The sequence below is a fragment of the Hakea prostrata genome, chromosome 4 (assembly GCF_041222555.1).
Source record: "Hakea prostrata isolate BN-2017 chromosome 4, UWA_Hpros_2, whole genome shotgun sequence".
Taxonomy (NCBI): Eukaryota; Viridiplantae; Streptophyta; class Magnoliopsida; order Proteales; family Proteaceae; genus Hakea; species Hakea prostrata.
Window position 1 is genome coordinate 10,653,347 of NC_142603.1, and position 24,261 is coordinate 10,677,607.

Consider the following 24,261-nt stretch of genomic DNA (forward strand, 5'->3'; position numbering starts at 1 on the left):
TGTTTCAATTCCAAAAATGTCCATATCAAAATATGAAGGTATACAAAAGTAAACAGGTGATTTAAATATTTTAAGTGACAAATTAGAGTAATATGTCCAATGAAAATCCAATTTTAGGGTGTTTGTGTTTTTCAAATATAAAGTAAGGTGTAAGTGCTTTAAAGCCCATTCATTTTGGGGTGGTAGTGCAATTTGCTCATAAAATTAACCACCCCTTCCCTGCCAAAAAAGAGCAAGGGCCAAAATACTTGTTGTTTTACCTGTCCTTGGAAGTCCCTAAAAAATAAAACACAAGAAAGGAAAATGTTCGATTTTTTGGTAAGATATAAACGTACTAACCATAATGACCGATGAATTTTATTTTACGGCATAAGAACTAGGAAGGCGAAATAGGGGAAATGATCGAAGTAACTTTCATGCTGTGATATTTGGAAACAAAGAAAGGGAAAGAAGCTGACGAGTTGAAAACTTGAAATGATTCTTACGACCAAGATGAGACGGGGCATATTTCCATCTGCCATATCTGGGGATGACTTGAAACCTTGAGACGCAATCTTGATTCCCAACAATGTTTGCTACTTTGGTGGGAATGCACTTCTCTACCCATAGAACATCGTAATTGCTGCTTGGTGTGGAAGAAGATGAAAGCGACCATTGCTAGGTTTTTTTTGTTCAGTTCTTTAGACCCTTCCTAGAAGCATAGTTCCTCATGTCGTTCAACGTGTAGCTGGGGGTGACACGACACCCCCAACGGACCGATAAAACAATAAGTCGGCGACATATTGCCCTGTGTCGATGATATATCGCTACATTCGCCATATATAACAGCCTTTTGTTTGTTTTTTGCCCATTTTTCGTTTGCTTTTTGTCAAATTGACATAAGGACTCTGTGTCCGTTGACAACAATATGTGAAGCATGAGCCATACTCAACATATAATTGTATAATGAATTGTAAACTTTAGTGCATCACTTTACTAATTGTGTATTTGTGTTTTCTTTACATATTTACATTAGTTTATATGAATTTTCCAAATTTCCAGTTTTGTCCGCATATAGCCGGAAATGTGCCAATTATAAACTTTAGGTTATGTGATGTTTTAGGTCAAAATAACACTCCCAATGTGTTTATTGACCTCAAATTAAGTTACACGTCAAATTTCAAGTCAAAATGACTTGAAATACCCTTCGAAATAGGGGTTCATTTTTCATCAAACCCCTGCCAAAAGTCGACCAACTTTTGGTGACATGTCGCCCGAGTCGCTAGGGCCGACACGGTGACATGGGCCGACATGTTGAACCTTACCTGAAAGTCCATGTTATCATTTTCGTAAGTCCATGTTATCATTTTACCAAGAAAAAAGAGAGAGTCCATGTTAAATTCAAAATGTGTTAAAAAAAAAAAATCCAACACTTTCTTACTACATAGAATCTTTTCTTTTCCTATGGTAGTATCACATTGATGACTATACTCTTAAAAAGTATACCCTTAATCAATCCAAACAAAAGTCATCATAGCAATTGGTCTCTCTCACAATCTCACCTAATGATTAATCATTAATCGACACATCTACTAAAGCCACCCATGAACTCCATTGCTCCATTATATCTTCAATCATTTCCATGGCAAACATGGTGCATGAATAGCACCCATACAGCTATACTTGCATTAATTATTTATACTATAATCTAAGAATTGAATCGAACAAAAACATGTTGAAACTGTCAATGCAGGATTGGTAAAGAGATAGAGATTCATACTTCTCAGTGGAGAGAGTGGAGAGATCGTAGAATTTGATTCTCCTCTTGAGGATTTAATCAAGATATGCACAAGGCCCAAGAATGAAGAGATTTGAATTCATGACTCATTTGGACTCATTCAAACATACACATGGTTCACCTTTAAACAGAAAAACAAATATTCTAAATTAATAAACAAAAAGGTAACAGGTTTGTTAGATTCCGAGGTGTAATCTTCGATGGCCGTTTCCCTTTTGATTTATATTGAAAACGAAAGAAAAACTTATACATTAGCATTGGTTAAGGAACAAGATTTGCCAGCTCCAATCGCTGTAGCCATGGGGAAAGGAGGCGGTTGTGTGCCCAGCAAAAAGCGCATGCCAACTACCTCCGATAATCCTCCGTCGACGGCCGTGGATTCTCAGATCACCGTCGACGATAAGTCTCTCGCTGCTGATGCCACTTCCATGCCTGAAGTCACGATTTCGTCGTTATCTGCGAAATTGAAGATATATATCGTTTACTACTCCATGTATGGTCATGTTGAAGGTTTGGCGAAGAGAATGAAGAAAGGGATTGATGGGATCGATGGGACCGAGGGTTTTTTGTACCGTGTTCCTGAGACTTTGTCAGATGAAACTCTCGACCAGATGAAAGCTCCTCCTAAAGATGATTCGATTCCGTTAATATCTGCGGCGGAATTGGCGTCGGCCGATGGGATTTTGTTTGGGTTTCCGACTAGGTATGGATGTATGGCTGCTCAAATGAAGTCTTTTTTTGACTCTACTGGGCAACTCTGGAAGGAACAGAAGCTTGCAGGGAAGCCTGCGGGATTCTTTGTGAGCACTGGGACGCAAGGAGGCGGCCAAGAAACCACTGCGTAAGCCTTTCATCCCTCTCACATTTCAAGCTCTCACTAATTTTAAGAATGCGTCTTAGTTCCTTTTCACGATTAATGACATTGAGTGTAGAATTACCTGGAAATTGTAAAGCCAGTATCCAATTGCTTGGAGATAGAACTATTTCTGATCTGAGAAACTTCACGGATCTAATATCTCAGTGAATGAAATGAGGAAAGAAAAATTTAAGAATCAGTTTGTGCTATTATTTGTTTTTGTTTACATTCTCATTATTTGATGGATTGATGCACTTGCAAAAGTTGGGGATTGAGTATTATGCTGTGGGTTAGGTTTATTGAGTTTAGTTTATGGATCTAGGGACTTGCTTGTTCGAAGAAAGATGCAGAAGCTTTTTCCTTGGTAATGGTTGTCTCTTGGCATGCCTGGTGGCTGCTGTAGAGTGATCGGTTGTCTCTGTCCAACTCTTAGAGCTCGATGCAAGATGTGCACCTGACCATGATTATGTTCTTCCTTATGTGTTAAGTTTTGGGAAGAGCGATGATGGGTACTAGTAGTGAATCTGTTTTACAATTCCGCTGCATCTGTTGCCTTTTCTCTTTAACCTGTGGGGATTATTAAACTTTTCCTCTCTTGTTTCACCACCTCATTCTACATCCATCCATCCCAAATCTCTTGGAGCACACAACATTCAACAAAATGTGTTGCATGAATTTCTTTCTTTTTATTGAGTCAGTTCTTATTACATCAGATACTTCGGCAAACAGTGGATCAGTCATCTAACTTGTGGTTGATATGATAGTGTTGATGGTTACCCTGGCAAAAAAAGGGGAAATGAAGAGGGTAACATTTACTGACTTTTACTTTTGTAATTTTGGTTTTTCGGAACAAAGATGAAGTGTTGCTATGCTCCATACTCTTCTCAAAACTTGAAATAGCATAGATTTCTTGATTACCTGCTGGGGAGAGGAAGTGTGTCTGACCTCTCAAGATGTTCGGTCATATCATCAAATTTTATGTTTCCTTGCTTCTCTCATAGATATTTGAAGTGGAGGAATAACCTGATTGCCTGAAATTATGTGAGCTGATTTTGGCTCCATACTGGGGATTGCAAGGAATTTAGTTGCTGTTCCTCTATGCTCATTCTCAACATGTAGAAAGAATTTATTTATCATCTATTCCTTCTGCTTGTTAATGTTCATTCTCAAGACTTGTCATCTCTCTATTCTTTTTGGTTGTAGTTGGACGGCAATTACCCAGTTAGCACACCATGGAATGCTATATGTACCCATTGGATACACATTTGGTGCTGGTATGTTCAAGATGGACTCTATTAGAGGTGGTTCTCCATATGGTGCTGGAGTTTATGCTGGTGATGGCACAAGGGAGCCTACTGAGACAGAGTTGGCACTTGCAGAGCACCAAGGGAAATACATGGCAGCAGTTGTCAAGAAGCTTGCCTCTGTTTGCTAAAACATGGTTGATCGGATCCTTGTCTATTCCAGCTACATTTTCAGGTTCTTCATTTGTTGATTTAAAAGAGTTATTTCAGATTATGATTTGCTGTAACTTTTCGTGTATTGGAAGGTTTGGAGTGAACAAGCTACCAATGTTTAGCTAGAATATCCTGTTCTATCCATTTTTTTGGTTCTGCCCCCATTGTTTGTTCAAAAAGTTGTATAGGAGTAATGAAATTATGAAATGATTCTATTGTGTAGTTTTGTCAGGTATCCATTGGTCTTTGTTTATTTGGGAAATTCAAATCTAGTAGTGTGTTATAGGTTGAAGAGATTGGCATTCATTAATTTCAGTTTCCATTGCTGTGAAAGTTTTATAGTTTGGTTTCTTTTTTTTTTTTTTTAGTAAAAGTTTGGTTTCATTATTGTAATAATGAAGTCTTGAGTTTCTGTTATCTTGTAAAGGTTATCGTATCTTTTTTGTGTGCATGTTTTTCCATTTTCCAAACGAACCGGCACTATAACACAGTTTTTGAGTCCATTTGTTTTTTTTGGGGGAGGGGGGGGCAAACGTTTCTCTTGAAAATAGGGGCGGGGCCAGATTCAACATTGGGGGCTATAATAACCTTTCTACCCATCGCTTTTACCCTTAAAATTTTCCTCCAATTGGAAGAGGGTGGAAGAGGGGTGCAAGGGCTGATATTTCACGCTAAAAGAGGGCCAAAAAGACCAAAAAATTTGGGGGGAATGCCCACTACCCCAAGGGGAGCTCTGCCCATGCTTGAAAAGGCGGAGAAACATCATTTCCCAGGGGTTCTCATGTCTTTTTCACATCAAAGACATATAACCTTCTATTTGAAAGTCTAACTCAGTTTATTTTTTGCTTCATTTGCGTGTTTTATTTTTATTTATTACTATGCAAAAATTTTTCCTGTTTAATCATTCATGAATCAGCACTCATAAACAGTAAAAATGCATTGAAATAGAAAAAACTGTTTCTTTTCTGAAAGTAGGATACCATCCCTAGGTTTCTGAAATTTTCCTGTGTAAGCATACTCAAATAAATCTTTTATTTTTAGTTGTTTCAATAAAGGATTATGATATGAACCAAAACAGGAAAGCATAGAAAGGGAAGCATGAGGAAAGAAAGAGAGCCAAGCAGGTGTAGAAAATACCCCGATCAAGCTTTTCATTGACCAAAGTTAAGAGTTAAAGAGTTTAGACTCAAGAGGTTTCTGTCGATCAATCCAAGTTAACCAAGAACCAATCAAAATTAAGTTCCTCCAAGCTAAACTGGTGAATGATATTATGCAACCACATACAAACAGGAGAAGCTTGAAAAAGACCTCAACCTTATCAAGTTATCATAAAATGAAAAAGCTCATGAGGCATGACAAACTCAATAGAAGAAAAAGGGATCACTGAGGGGGCCCTACTGAACCTTTTCCTGTTCTACAAATCTCTTTTGGATGGATAAATAAGACTCGTTCAACAGAAAAAGAAAGGCCTTTCAATCTCTCTCTCTCTTTCCTTCTTTTGTTGACCTCCCTTGTACGTGTGGGCGTTCTCTAGTGCTTGCATCAGTTGCTTGGACAAGGCACATGGCCCAGGAGAGATGTCTGTTCACGGCAAATTATTGAGAGATTTCGCTGTTGAATCCGTAAAACATGGCAATTGGCTCTCACATGGGTTATGCCAGCAAACAATGAAACTGTAGGTCCAACTGCTCAATTATTAATTTTGGAACTAGAACATGACAATAGATTGATCAAGGACCCAGAAAAAGAAAACCTTACTATCTTCTCTCTCAATGACAAATTCCTACCATTTTTCCTGTCTGTTGAGATAAAGTAAGTTTCGACTATGAGACAAACCTGATTTAATTCAGTTCTACATATGAAACTTGCAGCCGAGTACAATGATCAACTTGAATGGAAAAGAAATAGCTGTTCTTCAGGAAATTTAATTCAGAACAACATTACCTTCCTGATTACAATTTCTTTTTCTAGTCCTTGTCACTTACACCCCAGTCACAACTTTACCCAATAAAAATCTCTCATGGAGTTATCTGGTCTTCTTCAAATCTTGAACTAAGGCGCAGGGAACCATGGAACCTAACCTTGCAATCTCTTCTTTCTTCTTGTATCCACAAATTACACTTTAAACTACACTTACGCTGGTAATTATTAACTTCGAGCTTTGCTGCTTCCAAGGGTAAGCTCGAGATCATCCACTCCAATCTCATGAATCCTCTCACCTTCCCAGGGTTTCACTCTACCACTGGCAAACTCGAATTCCACTCGTCGTTTCCCGTCTCCAGTAAGTCCCCAGCCAGATCCTGGAGCGGAGGAATCCGGTGGTGTGTTCAGCTGAGCCATCGCGGGTTTCACCAAATTAAACGTCGGCGATGCCGGAGCTGCAGCTCCAGGTGCTGGTGCTACGGTTTGGAAGCTGACCCATCTGCCGGAATCAATGGTAGAGGTATCAGACTCGTCGCATTCGGGTATAGTCGCAGGAGGGAAATGGTGGCGACGAGTTGGGCTTGCAGGGGCCGACGCAGCGAAGAATGGGTGGCGGAAGCAGGCCATGGAAGGACTGTTTGTGAGGGAATCCCAGTCAGGCCTCATCTTTGGAGTTCTGGAATTTGGGGATGAAAGAGGTGGAGTTACAGGTGCGCTATTGGAGATGCGCAGAGGGGGAAGAGATGAAGGAATGGAGGCCAAGTTACGGAGGAATGGTAAGAGGTAAGAAGAAGACGCTGCATTGGCATCGAAACGAGAAGGGCTAGGGAAGGATGAAGAAGCTGGGCTGGCATGATACGACGGAACAGGGCTCGGGAACGAAGAAGATGCAGGGCTTGCTTTATGAGATGAACATGGACTGATGTTAGTTGATGTCCCTCCAACCTCAGTTTGAGGTGGCTTGCATCCCTGTTCAAGAAACACAGACCAGAAATCTCAGCAATGCAGTTAAAATCTTGCATTTCATCAACGGATAATTTGGTTGTTCAACTGGGTTCTGCTCACTCCACTGTTTAGAGCCTATTCAGACCCCAACCCAGTTCCATTTCCACCGGAAATTATCAGATCCAGACAGAAGGGGAAAACTAAGATCAGCATAACCCATATTCAATTCTGAGACAAAATGAGAACTTGGTAAAATGACAACAATTTCAGATCGTAAACGCAATTAATTGGATCTATTTCCAGGCGAGTTTTCTGAAAAGAATTATGAACTACCACTAAAATAACAAACAGAAGCAAGAAGAAAGGAAAGCGAAAGGGGAAACCTTGCGATAAGTAGTGCCATCTTCTTCGACGATCCAACCAGCTTCGTGACAGAGAGCCTTCAAGACCTCGTTGTTGTCACAGTGCTTGGGAAGCTTGTAGTTCCCCTGAGCTCTCAGTCCAGTGTAAATCTTGGCAGCTATGGCTCTCCTCCTCCTCTCCCTTCTTTTGTTGTTCTCTCTCTCTTTCCATGTCGGCAACCTCCCCGATGCCCCTCTCGTGGTCATTTTCCGGCGAACAGCACCACCACACAGGCTCTAAGCTCTACTGGGTTTTTCTTCTTTGCCTAGAACCACATCAGACTCGATGCTCGAGCTTGAGAAGGGCTTTCGTTCTTTACAGTTACTCACGAGGAATACGCTTCTTTCATTGACAGATACTAAATAGTAGAACCACTTTAGTCGACACTTCAACAATCACATCCACGGCTTTGAACCGTCAGATCAGTATCCAGCACACCAGCCACCGAAGGAATACAGTAGCCGTCAGATTCCCATTTTAACGTTGTGTTGAAGCTGATTGCCTACCATCTGATCACACCCTCTAGTGAAGGAGAGATTGGGAATGGAAGGAAAGGCGTCATAGCTAGGTGGGCCCAGAAGGGTCTGAAGCACGATCCTTTCCAGCAATTATATCCTGCGCACTCACCAGTTTACAATCACGAATTTCATTAATCATTTATGTAGGGGCCCCATTCCCCAGGGCCCATGCTTGTTGCCGCTTTGTGACGACAAAATCTTAACTTCAGGGAGACCATAAGTTGTACACCGGTTGAAATCCACGCTGACGGTTGGTACATGGGATTGGTATCTTCTCCTAACATCGCACGGTCGTACCATTGCATTTACAGCCATTTCTCTCTCCATCTTTCTATCCACAAACTTTTCAGACACTGTGTCTTTACCCTTTATTAGAGTTGGAATCCTTTACACGTTGGAAATAGGGATTTTCTGTTTTCTTTCACATTTCTCTATTATTCTCCATATTTTTCCTCCCATATACGCCGCTCTTAATTGGTTGTGGAGAAGTATGAGAGAAACACATACTGAAAGAAGATCTGAACTCCTTTCTTTACAATACTCTCCTCTTGTCTATCAATTAAGCCTTTCAAACTTTGAACACCGAAAAAAAAAAGGCCTTTCACACACATTCTCCCCCTCATCATCATCCACAATTGAGCTTCTTCCCCCATACACTCTCTTGTGTGGGTCTCTTGCCATTGATGTTCTTTCTCTGTTAGGAGGCATTTGATTCACTACCTAATACCTATTGTGCCATTTTGCATAAAGTCCCTCAGCTTAGCAATAAACCAACCAATCACCTCGAGTTGACCATTGGAATATGATGGATCTCCCAAGGATATGGATGAGGTAGATGTCTTGTGCGTTTGGGCTCCTCAAGATGGGTAGAAATCCCGTTGATGAGGACAAACCTTGAGAGGATTTTCCTTTTGTTTTATTCAATGGTCCTCATATTTTTGCATTTATTGTTCTGTAAATATAAGAAGATACGTTGAATTCGAGCATATCATTCTGAAGCATAATGTCTGTCGAATTGTCGAGAATTCAGGTGGAGGCAAGTCACATTAGCCGCCCAAGACTTGTTAGAACTGTCACTGTATTGATATGTCAACCTCATAGAAAATACAAATTCGCCTAGAATGACCCAACGATCGACATCATTCATGTTCAACTACAAATACTCCCAACTATTTTATTGTATTTGAAAATGCTTACTTTATTCTCACAACTTCCTTTAAATCGCTTTGCTTGAGCAGTTTTCGGGTGGTGTTGTACTCAAATATGACTTAACCTTTAAAGGCTACTCACCCATCTTTGTTTGCAAAAAACCTAGAACCAACTGGAGTTAAACGTAAATCGTGGAAAAGGTAGATTTGATTGCAATATGACCAACGTTCATACGATAACCTAACTTTGATCAATATACTTGGTGATGTTTAGACTTCATGCCAGGTGGAAGCTGAAAGCATCATCTTTGACAACCAAACACAGTGTTTCTTTGGGGAGTTTCTTTTCTTGGTATATATCTTTAGGGAGTTGAGTTGAATTCTGGTACTCATTTCAAGGGAAGAAAAAAATTCTATTTTTTCCGAGACAATGTGAAACTTATGTAGACAACGTTTAACCTCTTTCCTAGTCTTCTCTCTAGTAATTTGAAAAATCAATATTCAACATTATACAATATGGCTCCAAAAAGGCAAATGGGCATTTGGTCTAGTGGTATGATTCTCGCTTAGGGTGCGAGAGGTCCCGAGTTCAATTCTCGGAATGCCCCTTACTTTTTTAAACTATAATTCCTCTTTGGAGAGCCCTAAACTTAGCCATGTCAACCCTATCATTCCTTATTTCCTAGCACATTCCTATGAATCCAAAATGTATCTTTTGCTAGAATGGTACTGAGGACATTGAGCATCTATTCTTTACTTATTCTTTATTTAATGCTCTTTGGAGGAAAGTCCTTCGTTAGATTTGGCCCCACTCCTGTAGTTCTTTAAGCTGGTCTTTGGTGCCACAATTCACTATCTGTGGTGGGAACGTAATTTCAGGCACTGGAACTCCAAATCCCACTCTATCGACGCTATTTAGAATGCTATGTATTTCGATGTATCTTCTAGGATTTCCTCCCTCTCCCTTCCCCCGGTAGTTGACTCCCCAAGGAACAAGCTCATTGTTGTTACTTGGGGGCTCAACTCCCAATACCTCCCTTCTATTTGATGTGAGCCCTTGGCTCCTCTGTTCCTTGTTTTCTTATTTCTTTAATTGATTAATTATTCATAAAAAAAAAATGGCTACAAAAAATAAAGTGTTCAAGTTTATTCATGGTTGCCAGAGTTTAGATCCTCCATCAACAAAATAGAAGATTGTACTCTCATTTAATTTCTCTATCATTTATTTAGGAAAATGAACTGTCTCTTTGATATTGATATTGATATTGATAAAGTGGATTAAAGGTGAACCTTTCTACTAAGTGAGTGGTGGATGAATGTGAATCCGTGAAAAAAAAGAGACAAACTTCCGCTCAAAAGGAAAAAAATTTCAACTCAAGACCAAAATATGACAATTATAACAAATTTATAAAGAAAAAGAAAAATATATATACTTTATGTAGGGATGAGAATATTACATATGCCATTAGCATGAATCAAACTCATGACCTCTTCACTAAGAAGCGTTGGTTAATTATTCAATAAAATTAAATTAGACTTGATGAAACACACCAGATGCAATTAAGTTGAATAAAAAATCACAATAATCTATCATTGGATTCGAAGTACATATTTATACATTTGATTTTAATTCAGTTTCTTAATTTGTCCATCCATTCTCAACGGCTCTCAATTACCAATACTGATTTACTAAGTTTATAAAAAATGCAGAAAACATGAGTTGCATAGCTTAATGAAGAAGCATTTATGCAAGAATGGGTCCCTCCACGATTGCCACAAGCACCTATTTACGGGTGTTGGTCCGGTTCTCTAGCGGTTCATATTTCATAATATCAAGGGCACAACTAAATCAAATAACAGAGAAAAGAGGGGGAAGTCTAGATCGTCTCCCCGATGACTGTTAACCATAAATTACAGGGGCCTACAGGGTTAAGGTGATGAGATTTGTTTTTTAAAATATTTTTTTATTTTTTACTTGTGAGCCCCACATAATTTGTGGTTGTAAGACAGTCTGTACTCCTTGTTAGGAAGATGATCCACACCCGGAGAAGGGTTGGTCCACCTAAAGCCCTTTTCAGCTCTCCTATTCTTGGTCACTATTGGCCCATTGGTTTGTTTAATCTCTTTCTTCTCTGAAAATTTGGGCCATGGGCCATGGTCCAAGCGACATAATGTCGAGACCCTAGTCTTAAACTCATGGTGAAGAGTTCTTAGTGTTGAGGTATTTGAGTCATGCCCAACTTAGGTTGAGGTACTCAAGTTATACCCAACTTATGTTGAGGTATTTAAATTATACTCAACTTATGTTCTAATATGGGCCATCAGATTAGTTACGATTTAATGATATAATGGACCTTTGTAGGAGAGTCCAATTACCAATAGAATTCAGTCTGGGTATTCTAATCTAGATACTTAGGGTGTAATGCTTTAAGCAACATTGTGCTTATACCCTAACCCTAACCCTAACCCTAACACTTAGGATTTAAGATCCAAATTAACTACAATTATTTTTTTAATTACAAATAAAAGTTAGTAATGCACCTCTCTTTAATGTCTCAATTCAGTTTTGTGAACATCTCATTAAGCCTTTTGATCCTTGGAGTTTTGTTTATTGCTTTCCCCTTTTATGTCACTTCTTAAATGTCTTCTTAAGTAGTTGGGGGTGGACGTCCGTTTTTTTTTTCTTCTTCTCCTGTCCAGATCAAACCTCACAAATAGAGGTTTGTGCTGCCTTAAAAAACTCTCCCACCATATATTAAGAAAATAGGAGGAGACCTTAGAGGACCCACCTTTGATTTTTCTTAATAGAATTCAGAGATAGATGCCCTGTCTATTGCATGTATGACAGTTTGGTCAATTTCTGCTCCTTGGTTCAATCTGAACCTTGTGTTGTCATGCATCTATTGTATTTTCTTTTCTTTGTGTGTCTGTACTTTTCTTAATTTCTGAATGAAGTATTTCTCTTTTTACTAAAAAAAAAAAACAAAGATATAGATGCCACTCTTCATGTGTGCTGAAGGTATAAATGAAGTACAACCCTCTTTTTTATGGATGAGGATCCCGACTACCTGAACACCCGGTAACATAGCATTTGAGGATTAGGATGATATTTTCGAAAATATTCCAATTGTATTTGTTAATCGCAACAAACCTCCATCAAGCATGCCACACACTGGTAACGATAACAATATCAGATTGTTGAGCAAATTCTCGACCGTCCGATCATGCCAAAGACTGAGATGTGAGTGTAACTGTTCGAGTGGGGCCTTTTACTTCCTTCCCCACTCCTGATCACTCTGCTTCAATTCCAAAGATAACAATCTTTTGAGTGTAGAATTTAGCATATTTCTAGGCAATCTAATATCATAGTAAATCTCTTATCAAGAAAGGCATTCGATATTGAGAGCTCAACCGAATGATCTATTTCCGCTGAGTGGCTGATAGATTCAGTCACTCATGTGGCTCCTTTTCAATCAGATGTTGATTAAAAAAAAGAAGAAAAAATTTAATTTTTTTAGGCCCCACCTGGTTTTAAAGGAATCCTGCCACGTATTGCTCCTCGCTAAAGACTGCTAAAACCTGAAAACATCCTGCATCGCATATCTGATATTTTAGCAGTATCTGGACCAGTGAATCTAACCTAATCCATTTAGAAAAAAGAAAAAAGAAGAATTTTTGTATGAAATTAATTAATCTCAAGATTGAAGCTTGCATTGACTTCCAAGTTTGGAATTTTTAGATCAATCCAAAGCCTGCAAAATTGAATGCAGACAACGAGATTCGTCTCTGAAAGAAGGAAATTGGTCCCTCTGATCCTCCATCCACTCATCCGCCTGGTTTTGGGGTTTTTCTTGTTTTGTTTCATTTATCGAGTCTCACGTCGAGAGTTAAATATTCCAATTTTTTCTTTGCTTAAGTCCCACATGTATCCTTGTGGTTTCAGATTCTTTTACGCCTCAAATGGATGCCCTAGATCCTTCAAAGTTGCTTCTTCATCTACCTGGTTTTCTACGGTTAATTTATTGATGTATGGACAGTAGAGTGCTCAGATCTCGTCATTTCCATCGCTCCAGATTTCGGCCTTCCAAAAGTTTTTCTTATCGCAAAAAAATGAAGTGAGTTGACTTTAACTTTCTACTTCATTTTTGCTTTTTATGTAGCTCTGTTTCTGTTCTGTTGTTTTTTCTCCTTAAGTCGATTACTAGTAGTTGCATTTGTCATTCAGAATAGTTAGATTTGTTTTTGATGTTTCCGGCCCTCTCCAATGCTTTGAATGGATACTGTCACGACTTTATTTCCACATTTGAAGATCCATAACCCCAATTGCTATGTGAATACCATCTGGTTGACCTATGCAATCATTGATCAAACATAGTAACCGCGTGTAATCGAGCTCTCTTTGGAATTGGCTAAAAAAAAAATCTTTATTTATATTCGCCAATTTAAAAGGGATTTATTTTCCGAATATGCATCAACCTACTGCTGCTGAATCCATTGGCAAGGAGACAAATAGTCTTCAAGGAAGAAGTTGTTCTTCTATTCATGCATTGGATCTTACCAAAGGAAGTGACCCAATTAATGAATGAGTGTTTCCTTAACAATTGTTTTTACGACCTCTCATGCCAATCATACCTTTGGTGAAATGTGTAATTGACATGAGAGATGATAACAATCATTTTAAATGTGTTCTATCCCTGACTTGCTCATGCCATTAGTAAGGATGCTGATATATATTCAATTTCCTTTCAATCTGCTTGGTTGTTTTTGAAGACACTTATTACGTTTCGAGAGTGACTTTTGTTAAATTTCTTCTTCCTGTTTCCATTTGCCAGAACAAGGAAGATCTTTGGCATCTCTCTCTCCCTTATTATCATCAATTTGGCTGCTATTATGGAACGTGCTGATGAGAATCTCCTTCCTTCTGTTTACAAAGAAGTTAGTGAAGCTTTCAGTGCTGGGCCTACAGATCTTGGATATCTTACATTCTTACTGAAACTTTTCCAGGCATTGGCATCGCCTTTGGCTGGTGTATTGGTTCTTTATTATGACCGCCCTACTGTTCTTGCGATAGGCACTCTTTGTTGGGCTTTATCTACTGCTGCTGTAGGTGCCAGCAAGTATTTTCTGCAGATTTGTTTCTGGAGGGCCATAAATGGTATCGGGTTAGCCATTGTTATACCAGCAATACAGTCTTTCATAGCTGATACCTATCTGGATGGTGTTCGAGGGAGAGGGTTTGGGATGCTAAGCCTTGTTGGCTCAGTGGGTGGAATAGGAGGTGGTGCTGTGGCTACCATAATGGCCGGTCAGGAATTTTGGGGACTACCTGGATGGCGTTTTGCATTTATTATGATGGCATTATTGAGTTCACTGATTGGCATCCTGGTGTTTCTATTTGTTGTTGATCCCAAGAAAACACATACCGTTTCTAGTGAGACTCAAGACATGTCTGAGAGGTACCATTCATTTCCTTAATTTTGTCAGTCCAGCAATCTTAAGGTGTTCATGGTGGTTCACCCTTATTTGGTGTAAATGTAACACCACCACCACCGATGTGTCAATACCTGAGAGTGTACCTCTCTGAACATAGTCTGGGATTTTTCATCTCAAGTGTTCATTGAGGTTGCAAAATACAACAATGTTGTTATGAAGTATCTTGTGTGAGGAGTACCGATCTTAGGCCCACTGTTGGCTCTTCAGGCTCCCAAAATTTGTCATGTCTCATGTTCAGAGGATTCTGACCCATCTCCAAGTGGCTGATCATCCTAGTCTTTTAACCACCTTGTGTTTATTACTTTGTGGTTCACTGGATCTCTTTCTCACCCAATTAAATCAGTGTGGAGGAAAACATATTTATTTCATGGCTTCAGATTGATTTTCTCTTATTAAATCTCTCCATGTGTGAGGGTGACCCATCAATTGTATGGCAATATCCTCCAAATATGAGATGCAGTAACTTGTAGGGGGTGCTTAGAATGTCCTGCGAGTTTTGTAGCCCCAGACCAAAGCTATGACTAAGTAATTGGTGGCAGCAAGGTAAACAAATTATGTTTGTTAGACAGAAGCATCAATTTGCATCGGACTTGTAAATACAATTTGAACAGATTTCTGAAAATTTAGCCTCGCTACATAGTGTTAATCACTATGCATATCTACCATGTTATCTTCATTGGATCATCAATACCCATATTTACCATGCAATCATATCACGGTTGAATTTCTGATTGTGTTTTATTCTTCTGCTTAATCTTAGTTGGTATCTTTTTCATATTCTTTTACATGTTTTTAAATCTGATGTTCATATTCACAGGAACATTTTGATACCAAAGCCCAGTTCCTTGTCAGCTTGGAGGGATTCCTGGCCAGCTATGAAATCTGTTATGAAAATTCAAACATTTCAGTTCATTGTCCTGCAGGGTATTGTTGGTTCTATACCATGGAGTGCCATGGTTTTCTTCACAATGTGGTTTGAATTGATTGGTGAGTATAGGTGTTGCTTCGGAATTGAGTGAGAAAAAAATGCGAAGAAAGAGTGAATTACCCCCTTCATTTTTCAGTGAGGGTCAAATATATTTGAAATGGGATGAGATGATAATCTTCCAGGAGACAGTACCCAGTTCCTCGGTTGCAATAAGATTCAACAGGACAAATGGATTACCAATTGGCACAAAAATCCTTTTTGCCCACCTCCCCAAGCTTAGTTGACCTTCAGAAACTGGTTCTGGAAATGACGGAAATGGTTTCTCAAATTCTTCTTTCTGGAAAATGAGAAGGGTAACCTAAACCTTTTCAGTTATGCTTTTCTAACGGAGCTCCTCAATAATTTATCCTTACGTGCTGGAAAGTTGAAAGAACAAAAATTATCTATGCCTCAGAATTTAAGGTGCTATGATATCCCTTTGGATCTGTTATGTTGGTTGGTAATGATCACCCAATTGGTTAAATGTTGTCACCTTTGCATTTTCTTATTGTTTATTAGCCACACAATTAACGGTGTACGGTGTACCTAGTTCATGAGGCACCTGCCACTACAGGGCCTGGGAACGTCAAAATGCATGCCTTCTTTTACAGAGAGGATGTTTCTAGACTCAAACCCATGACCACTTGGTCACAATGGGGCAACATAATAATTCAAACAAGTAAGCTGTGGGTTTCTTCCCACATAACAAACATGACAGGGTGACTGCTTGTTTGTAAGCCTCATAAGATTTTTTGGTTCATGTTGAAGTTATGCATATTTCCTGCATTAAGTGTATTCTCATATATGATATTCAATGTCTATTCTGTTTATATAACATACAACCATATTTGACTCTTTTCACAGGTTTTGATAATAATAACTCAGCAACCCTCATTAGCCTTTTTGCTACTGGATGCGCCTTGGGGAACCTCCTTGGCGGATTGATAGCAGATCGTATGTCTTACCTCTACCCTAATTCTGGTAGAATCATGTGTGCCCAATTCAGTGCTTTCATGGGAATCCCATTCTCATGGTTCCTTCTTATGGTGATCCCACAGTCAGTGAACAGCTGGTTCACCTTTGCCACTACCCTTTTCCTTATGGGTCTCACCATCAGCTGGTGTGGAAATTGTGCAAATAATCCCATGTTTGCTGAGGTTGTCCCTGCAAAGCATAGGACCATGATATATGCATTTGATCGTGCCTTTGAAGGATCATTCTCTTCATTTGCAGCTCCTGTTGTTGGGATACTTTCAGAGCAGGTTTTTGGCTATGACCCTAAATCGGTAGATTTAGTGTCAGGGTCAACCAAGGAGGCCGTTGCACTCTCAAGGGGACTGTTCTCAATGATGGCTGTTCCCTTTGGTCTCTGTTGCTTATTCTATACTCCATTGTATCGGACTTTTGGGAGGGACCGTGATTCTGTTCGGTTTGTGAATTCAAAGGAGCAAGAGATGACATCTTGATTCAGTTAACTTCTAGCCCTCATCAACTGACATTGGTAACACGAGGATGTGAATTCATGGAGTCTATGTTCTTCTGATTGTGAACCTAGGAGTGCAAAGTATGCAATTGCAAGTATTTTCACAATATCAGTTGCATCCACAGGAATCTGCAGATTTCTTGGTATTCAGTGGCAGGTATCCGGATATCTTGTAGAATATGAGTTCCTTTTACCATTTTTCATGGCAAAAGTGAGCACTGTAACTTCCACTCACGAGATGTTTTCATTGTTTAAAAACTGAATGTTTCCTTTGCTGTAGTTTCTACAAGAATCCAGGAGAATTAGCTGAAAAATATTTGAATTTTGTCTTGTTCTAACCTGCAAATTATCCCATGTTCTTATTGATGCAGTGTACATGTCGCAACTACTTCATATACAACTTTCTCCTTCAATTAGTTTACTCATTGCAGCCAAAAATGCTAAACGTTATCTAAGAAATTTTATTTACGTTGGGGTTCTTGGAGTTTTTTTTCCCCCCAGTTGCTCAGGGATTCTCCTCCCGCAGACTTGCGATTGGGCTACTGATTAAAACGCGAAGGTTTGGAAAGAAACGTCTTCCTTGTACAATCCCAACTTCATTATATATAGTTGTTAATATCTTGGTTTGAGTTCGTTTAATCTTCCATTTTCATCAGTTGGCACATAATAAAACCTGGGAAGGCTTCCAGGTGTCTTAACAGCAATCAAAATTCCAGGGTTCATAGTTTTGAGTAAAAGCACGAGATTTTGATTGACATTCCCAATGTTGCGTTTTTCTTCGTGCGATTTCCTTCCGAAAGGGTGGATTTGCCTATCCAATCTGGAATTTACTGAAATTTATGATCAACTCTAATTCAGAGCAGATTAGATTGAGTAAGTTTGATCATGAAAATGATGGTATATTCTTAATTTATTTTTTAAGATACTATATACTATATAATATAAAGAGGCAACTATGCAAGTATCCATTTTTTTTTTAAAATTAAAGATGATATGAAGTCAATTAATCAGTATCCACTCTCGTACCAGGAAATAAACGGAAAAGAAAAAGTTAGTCGTCGAATTTCTTTCCGGGTCTGTAACCCTGTTTAACAGAACGAGGCTAGCAGCCCAAAGGCCTGGAGCTCCAAAACCCTAGAAACAATGGCGAAGTTCTCGTTCGTCATAACATTATTTTCATTGCTTCCATTGCTTGGCAGCTTAATTTCTTCTGAAAAACCTTCTGGTCGACTTATTCTCCTACTTTGTGGATGTCTTTTCGATCAAATCGTCGCATTCAAATTTCTTTTAGGACTCTGCAAACTGGAGGATTTGAGCTTGATTTCAAGCTTGCAGACGATCCCAAGCTTACCTTACAGCGATACGGGCAGGATTTATATGATGGGTTAGTTCCACTTTCGCCGACAATTGAGCGTGAGTTCGAACGTTAAAATTATATATCTCTCTTTAAAGCTATGAGTTGTATATTTTTAAATTATATGTCTCTCATAAAAGCTATGATTTGTTTATTTTTAAATTATATGTCTCTCGTAAAAGCCGTGAGTTGTATGGTATAACTTGGCTCAATAGTCTGGGATTTGGTCCAGTTTGCGAAAATTGGACCTAAGTCTACCAGTCATTTCTCTTGATATCATTTTGTATTTGCATCTGTTATTCAATAGCTGTTTCAGCATTTCTTTTAAATCTCTCGCTGGACAGGATCCTGCAGCTCTGGTTATTAACCATTCCAGATGTACAGTCTCAGAAACTGAAGGAGATCGTACTTTGATTGTCAGTGATGATTTCATTCAATCTGATGTCATTCTGGGTGGAACAACTATAGAGGCAAGTTAATAATAGTTCTTAGATGAAGATATTAAGACTGACTTGAAGAAGATTCTCATTGATCTTGAATGTTTTGGCTTTCTGTTTATAATTATGCATGCTGGAGAGGATGCTGTATGTACATCTGTGGAGTTTCATTTCTATTGAAAGTGCCTGTGTCAGTGGAAAGGAACTGTGACGGATGTGCACTCCTATCCTGTGGAGAAAAATACGGCCTGATGGTATTATGGTAAAGCAGCTCTGCGAGCTGGTTGTAAATCAGGCTGAGTGTAATTTGTACATTATTTAATTTTGGTAAAACATTTTAATTAGAGTCAACACAAATGCATTTGTATGGTGATGGAATAAATCCATTTGTATGGTGATGGAAAAAATTTGTTCTTGCAAAAGCTGCAAAAATTAGCTCTAAATCATATGGACTACCAGTAGTCAAATGCAATTAGGAAGCAAACTTTTTTTCCTACAAACCTAGGATAATTTAATTAATTCTTTTTATCTTACAGCCATGATAATCAAATTATTTTTTCTTCCTTTTTCCTGACTAGTTCTTGAAATTATTTTTTGCAGACTCCTGTCCTATTCGAAGGAGTTGGTCATACGGTAAATCCTGCCAATAACCTGGTAAATGCTAAACTGACTTCGTGATTGAAATCTTTCAATAGATATGCAATTTAGGCCTGTTTTTTTCTTATTGCTGGCATAAATGTGTCCATGTGATCCTTTCCATTTTGTAGGTATTGAAGGTCCTATCAGCTTCACCATCAGCGTATTCTGCGAATCCCAAGAGCTAGTTTTCAACCATCCCATCACTCACAGGATCTGCAATCTCTTTAGTTTCAGTTGTGCAGGTAAATTAAGTGGTGCTGTATATATATTGTATCATGTTTCAGTATGTATTCCAGGTAACTAGAATTATATAAAGAAAGAAAGACATTGAAAGTTGAGAAGAACCCAAATCTATATAAGTTATTCCATGCCCATGGCTTTCACTATTAATTAGAGAATCTTCTAATCTTTGACTGAACTTGAGAATTTGAAGAATGTGGTGTCTGGAAATATCCCAAGTCTCAAACTTTATCATTTTTTGAGGCTGCATGAAAATTCCCTTACATAATCTTCCTCCTTTTAATTCATGCTATTCATATCCTCACATTAGCTATAGCCTATAAGCTCATGTGGTTTATTTTTATTTTTTTTGCTTTTGTGCTGCATATTCTATGTTGGTGTTGTATTGATGCAATAAAAATTCCCTTTGACTTACGCATTAGCAGCCCCACCCCCTGCTCCCCCAAAAACAAGAATACACCTGTGCCCTCCAGGTCATCTATGTTACTTTGATTCCATGAGCTTTACTCTTTCATGTTCCCCTCCCAATGACTGGCATAATTTAGACAGTAAGTGTCTGCTGTGGGGTTATCTCTTGGTTATCAGTATTAATTGCTCATGTTTTCTTTGCCTCTTCTGTGTTCTAAAACTGTACCTCATTTTTTATCCCCCTAGTGTAGCATATTTATGATGCTTCATATCTAAAAGCTCTCAACACATAGCTGCTCAGTAATACCCCGCCAACCCAAATTCCTTCAATCATAAATGTATAATACTCAAAAAAGAGTCCAGCAACAAAGGGGTGGTCTGCCAGCTGTTTTTGACTAGTTACTGTTACTCTAATTGTGCACTTTATAGTCTCCTGTGATAGTTCTGACATACTTGCTGCTTAGCTTAGAGTGATATCTTGAGTTCCTGTAGTTGGAGAATTAGTTCAACAAAGCTTTTGCACTATATTTTGTGAAGTAGTTTTCTGATATATGTAAATGAAGTGAGAAGCTATATAATTCTTGGTTTTATTAAGTTGATGGGTTGCATAATTTTTGCTGGCTGTTTTATTGTTGACTGTGTGAGGGAGGAATGGCTGTCTGTTCCAAGACTTTCGCATCTTTATTTGTATGTCAGTGTCAACTTTGGGGTATCCAAAAGCTATCCAAAAGAATTGTGTTTAAGAAAAAACTAATCCATATTAACGTGTGTAGATCTCAGTAGTTGGTTGTCGATGGTACAACTAGCTTGTGTCAACATGTATTCTGGAGGACTACGTCATTTGTGACTGTTTTGGCTTTTTGGGACCCGTTGGGAAAGGAGACTTGCCTCTGGCTCTCAGACTTGGTTGGAGGTTCTCGTGCTGTTGTTCTTCTGATGAACATATTGATCCAATACATGGTGAAATCAGCCTATGTTATTCCGAAATGCCTTACCAAATTGAGAATGGTAGACAATTTGTGTGACTGTATCGTGCAGGAGTTGCCTGCACATGGGTACACTTACGTTTTCTTCCTGGTTTTGCCGCCTACTTTGTCTTCAGGTAGCTGTCCTTGTGCTTTATATACTCTTGTATAATTAATAAATCTTATTGTTTGTGAAGAGATCTTCTATATGGTGGTTGTGGGTAGTGAGAACTTTACACAGGCATGATAAAATTGTCTGCTTCTACCTTGAATGGCAACTACTAGAGATGCTTAATGTCTGGGTGTTGTTGGCTTTTTTCTTTTCATTATTTTTTTTTAATTTTTTTTTTTTGGGTTGGGGGGTGGGGAGCGCTTCTATTGTTAATCAGTATGGTAATATCTGTCATTATTTTCTTTAGCTGATTTGATATCTTTCTTTGACATTGTAGGCAATAAATAATGCCCATGTGTCTCTCTGGGTGTTTATCCCTCTTCAGCAATTGGTATGTATTACTTTCTAGTTGTTCTGTTTTTACCATTAAAGTATACTAAATGACTAATATCTGCTAATAATGCTTACTTGTGATTCAGATTTCCTAGATCAGGTGTTCAGAAGGCTTGAAGTTCAGTCAAGTAAGTGATTTGATCTATTTATTTACGATTTTTTACTTGTTTAAAAGAAATGTGTATGTGGGTGCCAAGGCCTCAGATGAGGAGCTGGAAATGGTTTTTCAATAATATCTTCTTTGCCTGGAAATTGCAATTGACTGAGGGTCATATTGAGGATTGCCTCAAGCTCAGCTTCAAAATATTCAGCCAGCAAATGAAAATTTCATTTTTAGTCAAAGAAATCACAAGAAGGGTTAGGAAGATTTCAGGCAAATATGTTGTTATTATTCACATGAGTATTGTCTATGTGCAATCTAATTGATGTTTTGATAAAAAAAATATGATTGCTGAGGAGATTCCAGAGTATGCTGTTTTAGAATTTCCCATCTTTATGTTATTAGTTTGCTTGGATAATCAGTTAGTGCCTTAGTGGTTTCTGTCTTAGGGTTTCTATTATCAAAATTTTCTAGTGTTTCTCTCCCTTAAAGAGTTTGTAGGGAGTTACTATTATTGTTATTTAGGAATCAGTGAAGATGCTAGTTAGATGCTAATTTTTTTTTATTTTTGTGCGTGTCCCTTTTTTAAAACAATATAATGCTGTGATAGGAGAGATAATTGAGATTATTTTTTCCCCTTTTTTTTGGGGTGTGTGTTGTGCTGGGGGTTTGTCATTGACGAATCTGACAGGTTACAATGCTGAAGCAGTTATACACCTCTTGGTGGTGATTCCTATAGAACTTTATTAAGGCAATTCAGTAGGTCAGGTGATGTGGTGATTCTGTTCCTGCAGGCTCATAGGTGCTGAAGACATGGTCATTTTTTTTTAAAATTGTGTTCTTAATGCTGGTTTATCCTTATATGCAATCTTGTTGCGATGCTCATGACTTTACTGGGGTATTCTATGAACAGTAGCTTGTATCTTAGCTGTTCTTTTTGCAATGCAATCTTTGTCACTAAAAAAAGTTGTTATCAGACTGATTTGGGATTATTCAGCAATATCTTCATTTGATGACCAATTCTTTTGGAATTAATTGCTACATTTTATGACATCTGTGATGTTAGTCTTGTCACATTCTTTATGTAGGATATAGGATTTTGGTGTTCTGGTTAAATTAGTAAGCAACTGTATCCCATCCAGAATTTGTGCATGCGCAGTCCTTAATGCTGCTGTTTGCGCAAGAGAGCTTGGATGTTATGAAACAGAAGCCCTGTTAATGGCTAGAAACTCATAGGAAACCCATTTTGTGACCACAGATTTGAGAAATCTTGGAATGAGCTTTTTGTTACTGAACCCAGTAAATGGATCTTCCATGAAAGGGGTCATCTCAAGGTGAATCACCTCAGTAAGCTTTCTTGTTCTTGGTCTCCACTTTGATCAGACTCTATATGGTTAAATGTTTATTTTCCTGAATATCTTTTCATCATTACATAATTATTGGCTTCCAATGCATTTGGTAAGTTGCTTTTTCTCTTTCTATTAGGCAGTGAATATCTAGCACAACAAAATTGAGGAAACGGATGATGACCTGGTAACTGGCTACTTCCATCTGTTGAAAATAAGCAACCCATCCGCTGATAGAGGTAAACATGTTTTCCTTTCCTTGCCTCTTACATGCTTCTTTCTTTCTGGTAGGAGTTGTCCATGGAGGTCTATGAGTGGTCAGATTCAGCTGGGAACCATATGCAGCCAATGATGTTCACTAGTGCAATTCTACATGATGAGCCCCTTTATGTTGAAAACTTTATCAACTGACGGAAAGGTATTCATTCTGATCTCCAAGTTGCAGTTACGTGTGAGTCATTGCTTTCCAGTTCAAGGAGCTTGGATATACAAGTTTGTCTCTTTCAAAGCAGGTATGGATATGCTTTGTGTGAGTGTTTTAATATGTTGTTTGTATATAATCTGTTTGGATATACAAGTTTGTCTCTTTCAACACACACATCCCCTATGTTTGCCCCTATGTTTTTGCAGGAAAGCCACAAAAACTTTTACCTCTTTGTTATCAAGTCTCTTATGTATCTTCATTTGAGTCTGTCCTAAGTTTCTATAAACTAATGTGCCATTGTCAAGAGTCCTGGTTTTTGGCCATTGCCATTTCTTTCAAGTCTAGAAATAATTTATTACCCATTAGTCAAAAGAAATTTCGTTGCTTGCATTTCAAACATTTGAATTTTTGCATCACAGATTCCAGTACGACCCTTCAAACACAATGAATATGAAAGATTTATGTCAACAGCTTTGCCGTATTATGGAGCTTCATTTTCAATGGTAAGATCTCTTTCCGTCCTCCATGGGATGGTCAACTTCTCAAGTTCTCCTCTAACATTAGTTGGGTTTGGCTGCGGATGGCAGGCTTCTTTGTCTTCACCCTGGTTTACCTGTACAACAAATAGCTCCAAGGCCATTAACATTTGAGGGAGCTTTCTGTTGAGAATGCTGAAATTCTTAAACAACAAAGAAGCTTTGATTAAGCTGCAGGCACACAGGCACACAAATGTTTACAAATTTTATTTACAAAAGAGTAGTTATTGTTAAATCAAATGCTTTCAGCCCCAAACTCATTCACATTTGAGGGAGCTAGCTTTCTGTTGAGAATAATGAAATTCTTAAGTTACAAAGAAGTTCTGATTAAGCAGGGT

The 24,261-nt window shown here is 38.4% G+C and overlaps 3 protein-coding genes, 1 non-coding gene and 1 pseudogene across 5 annotated transcripts; 4 read left to right on the top strand and 1 right to left on the bottom strand.

The window, feature by feature from the left end:
• Window positions 1-2,020: 2,020 nt before the first annotated feature.
• On the top strand, window positions 2,021-4,648 carry LOC149017797 (putative NAD(P)H dehydrogenase (quinone) FQR1-like 2). The gene is made up of 2 exons (XM_089154227.1): window positions 2,021-2,618; window positions 3,837-4,648. The coding sequence occupies exons 1-2, from the start codon at window positions 2,077-2,079 to the stop codon at window positions 4,066-4,068; spliced, it is 774 nt and encodes a 257-aa protein (XP_089010353.1). The 5' UTR covers window positions 2,021-2,076; the 3' UTR covers window positions 4,069-4,648.
• Window positions 4,649-5,453: 805 nt separating this feature from the next.
• LOC149017798 (protein BZR1 homolog 1-like) lies at window positions 5,454-7,715 on the bottom strand. The gene is made up of 2 exons (XM_089152132.1): window positions 7,342-7,715; window positions 5,454-6,982 (listed from the first exon to the last, which is right to left on the bottom strand). Exons 1-2 carry the CDS (start codon window positions 7,564-7,566, stop codon window positions 6,239-6,241), a joined length of 969 nt encoding a protein of 322 aa, XP_089008258.1. The 5' UTR covers window positions 7,567-7,715; the 3' UTR covers window positions 5,454-6,238.
• Window positions 7,716-9,562: 1,847 nt separating this feature from the next.
• Window positions 9,563-9,634, top strand: TRNAP-AGG (transfer RNA proline (anticodon AGG)). The gene has a single exon. It is a non-coding gene; the product is annotated as a tRNA-Pro (tRNA).
• Window positions 9,635-12,625: 2,991 nt separating this feature from the next.
• Window positions 12,626-17,113, top strand: LOC149017800 (uncharacterized). The gene is made up of 4 exons (XM_089152133.1): window positions 12,626-13,141; window positions 13,859-14,482; window positions 15,337-15,506; window positions 16,351-17,113. The coding sequence occupies exons 1-4, from the start codon at window positions 13,056-13,058 to the stop codon at window positions 16,950-16,952; spliced, it is 1,482 nt and encodes a 493-aa protein (XP_089008259.1). The 5' UTR covers window positions 12,626-13,055; the 3' UTR covers window positions 16,953-17,113.
• An 833-nt stretch (window positions 17,114-17,946) lies between these two features.
• Window positions 17,947-24,190, top strand: LOC149017801 (dolichyl-diphosphooligosaccharide--protein glycosyltransferase 48 kDa subunit-like; annotated as a pseudogene). Its single transcript, XR_016172863.1, has 10 exons — window positions 17,947-19,414; window positions 19,528-19,641; window positions 20,821-21,149; window positions 21,462-21,515; window positions 21,604-21,645; window positions 22,876-22,951; window positions 23,103-23,150; window positions 23,255-23,475; window positions 23,807-23,890; window positions 23,975-24,190. The product of XR_016172863.1 is annotated as a dolichyl-diphosphooligosaccharide--protein glycosyltransferase 48 kDa subunit-like (transcript).
• The last annotated feature ends 71 nt before the right edge of the window (window positions 24,191-24,261 follow it).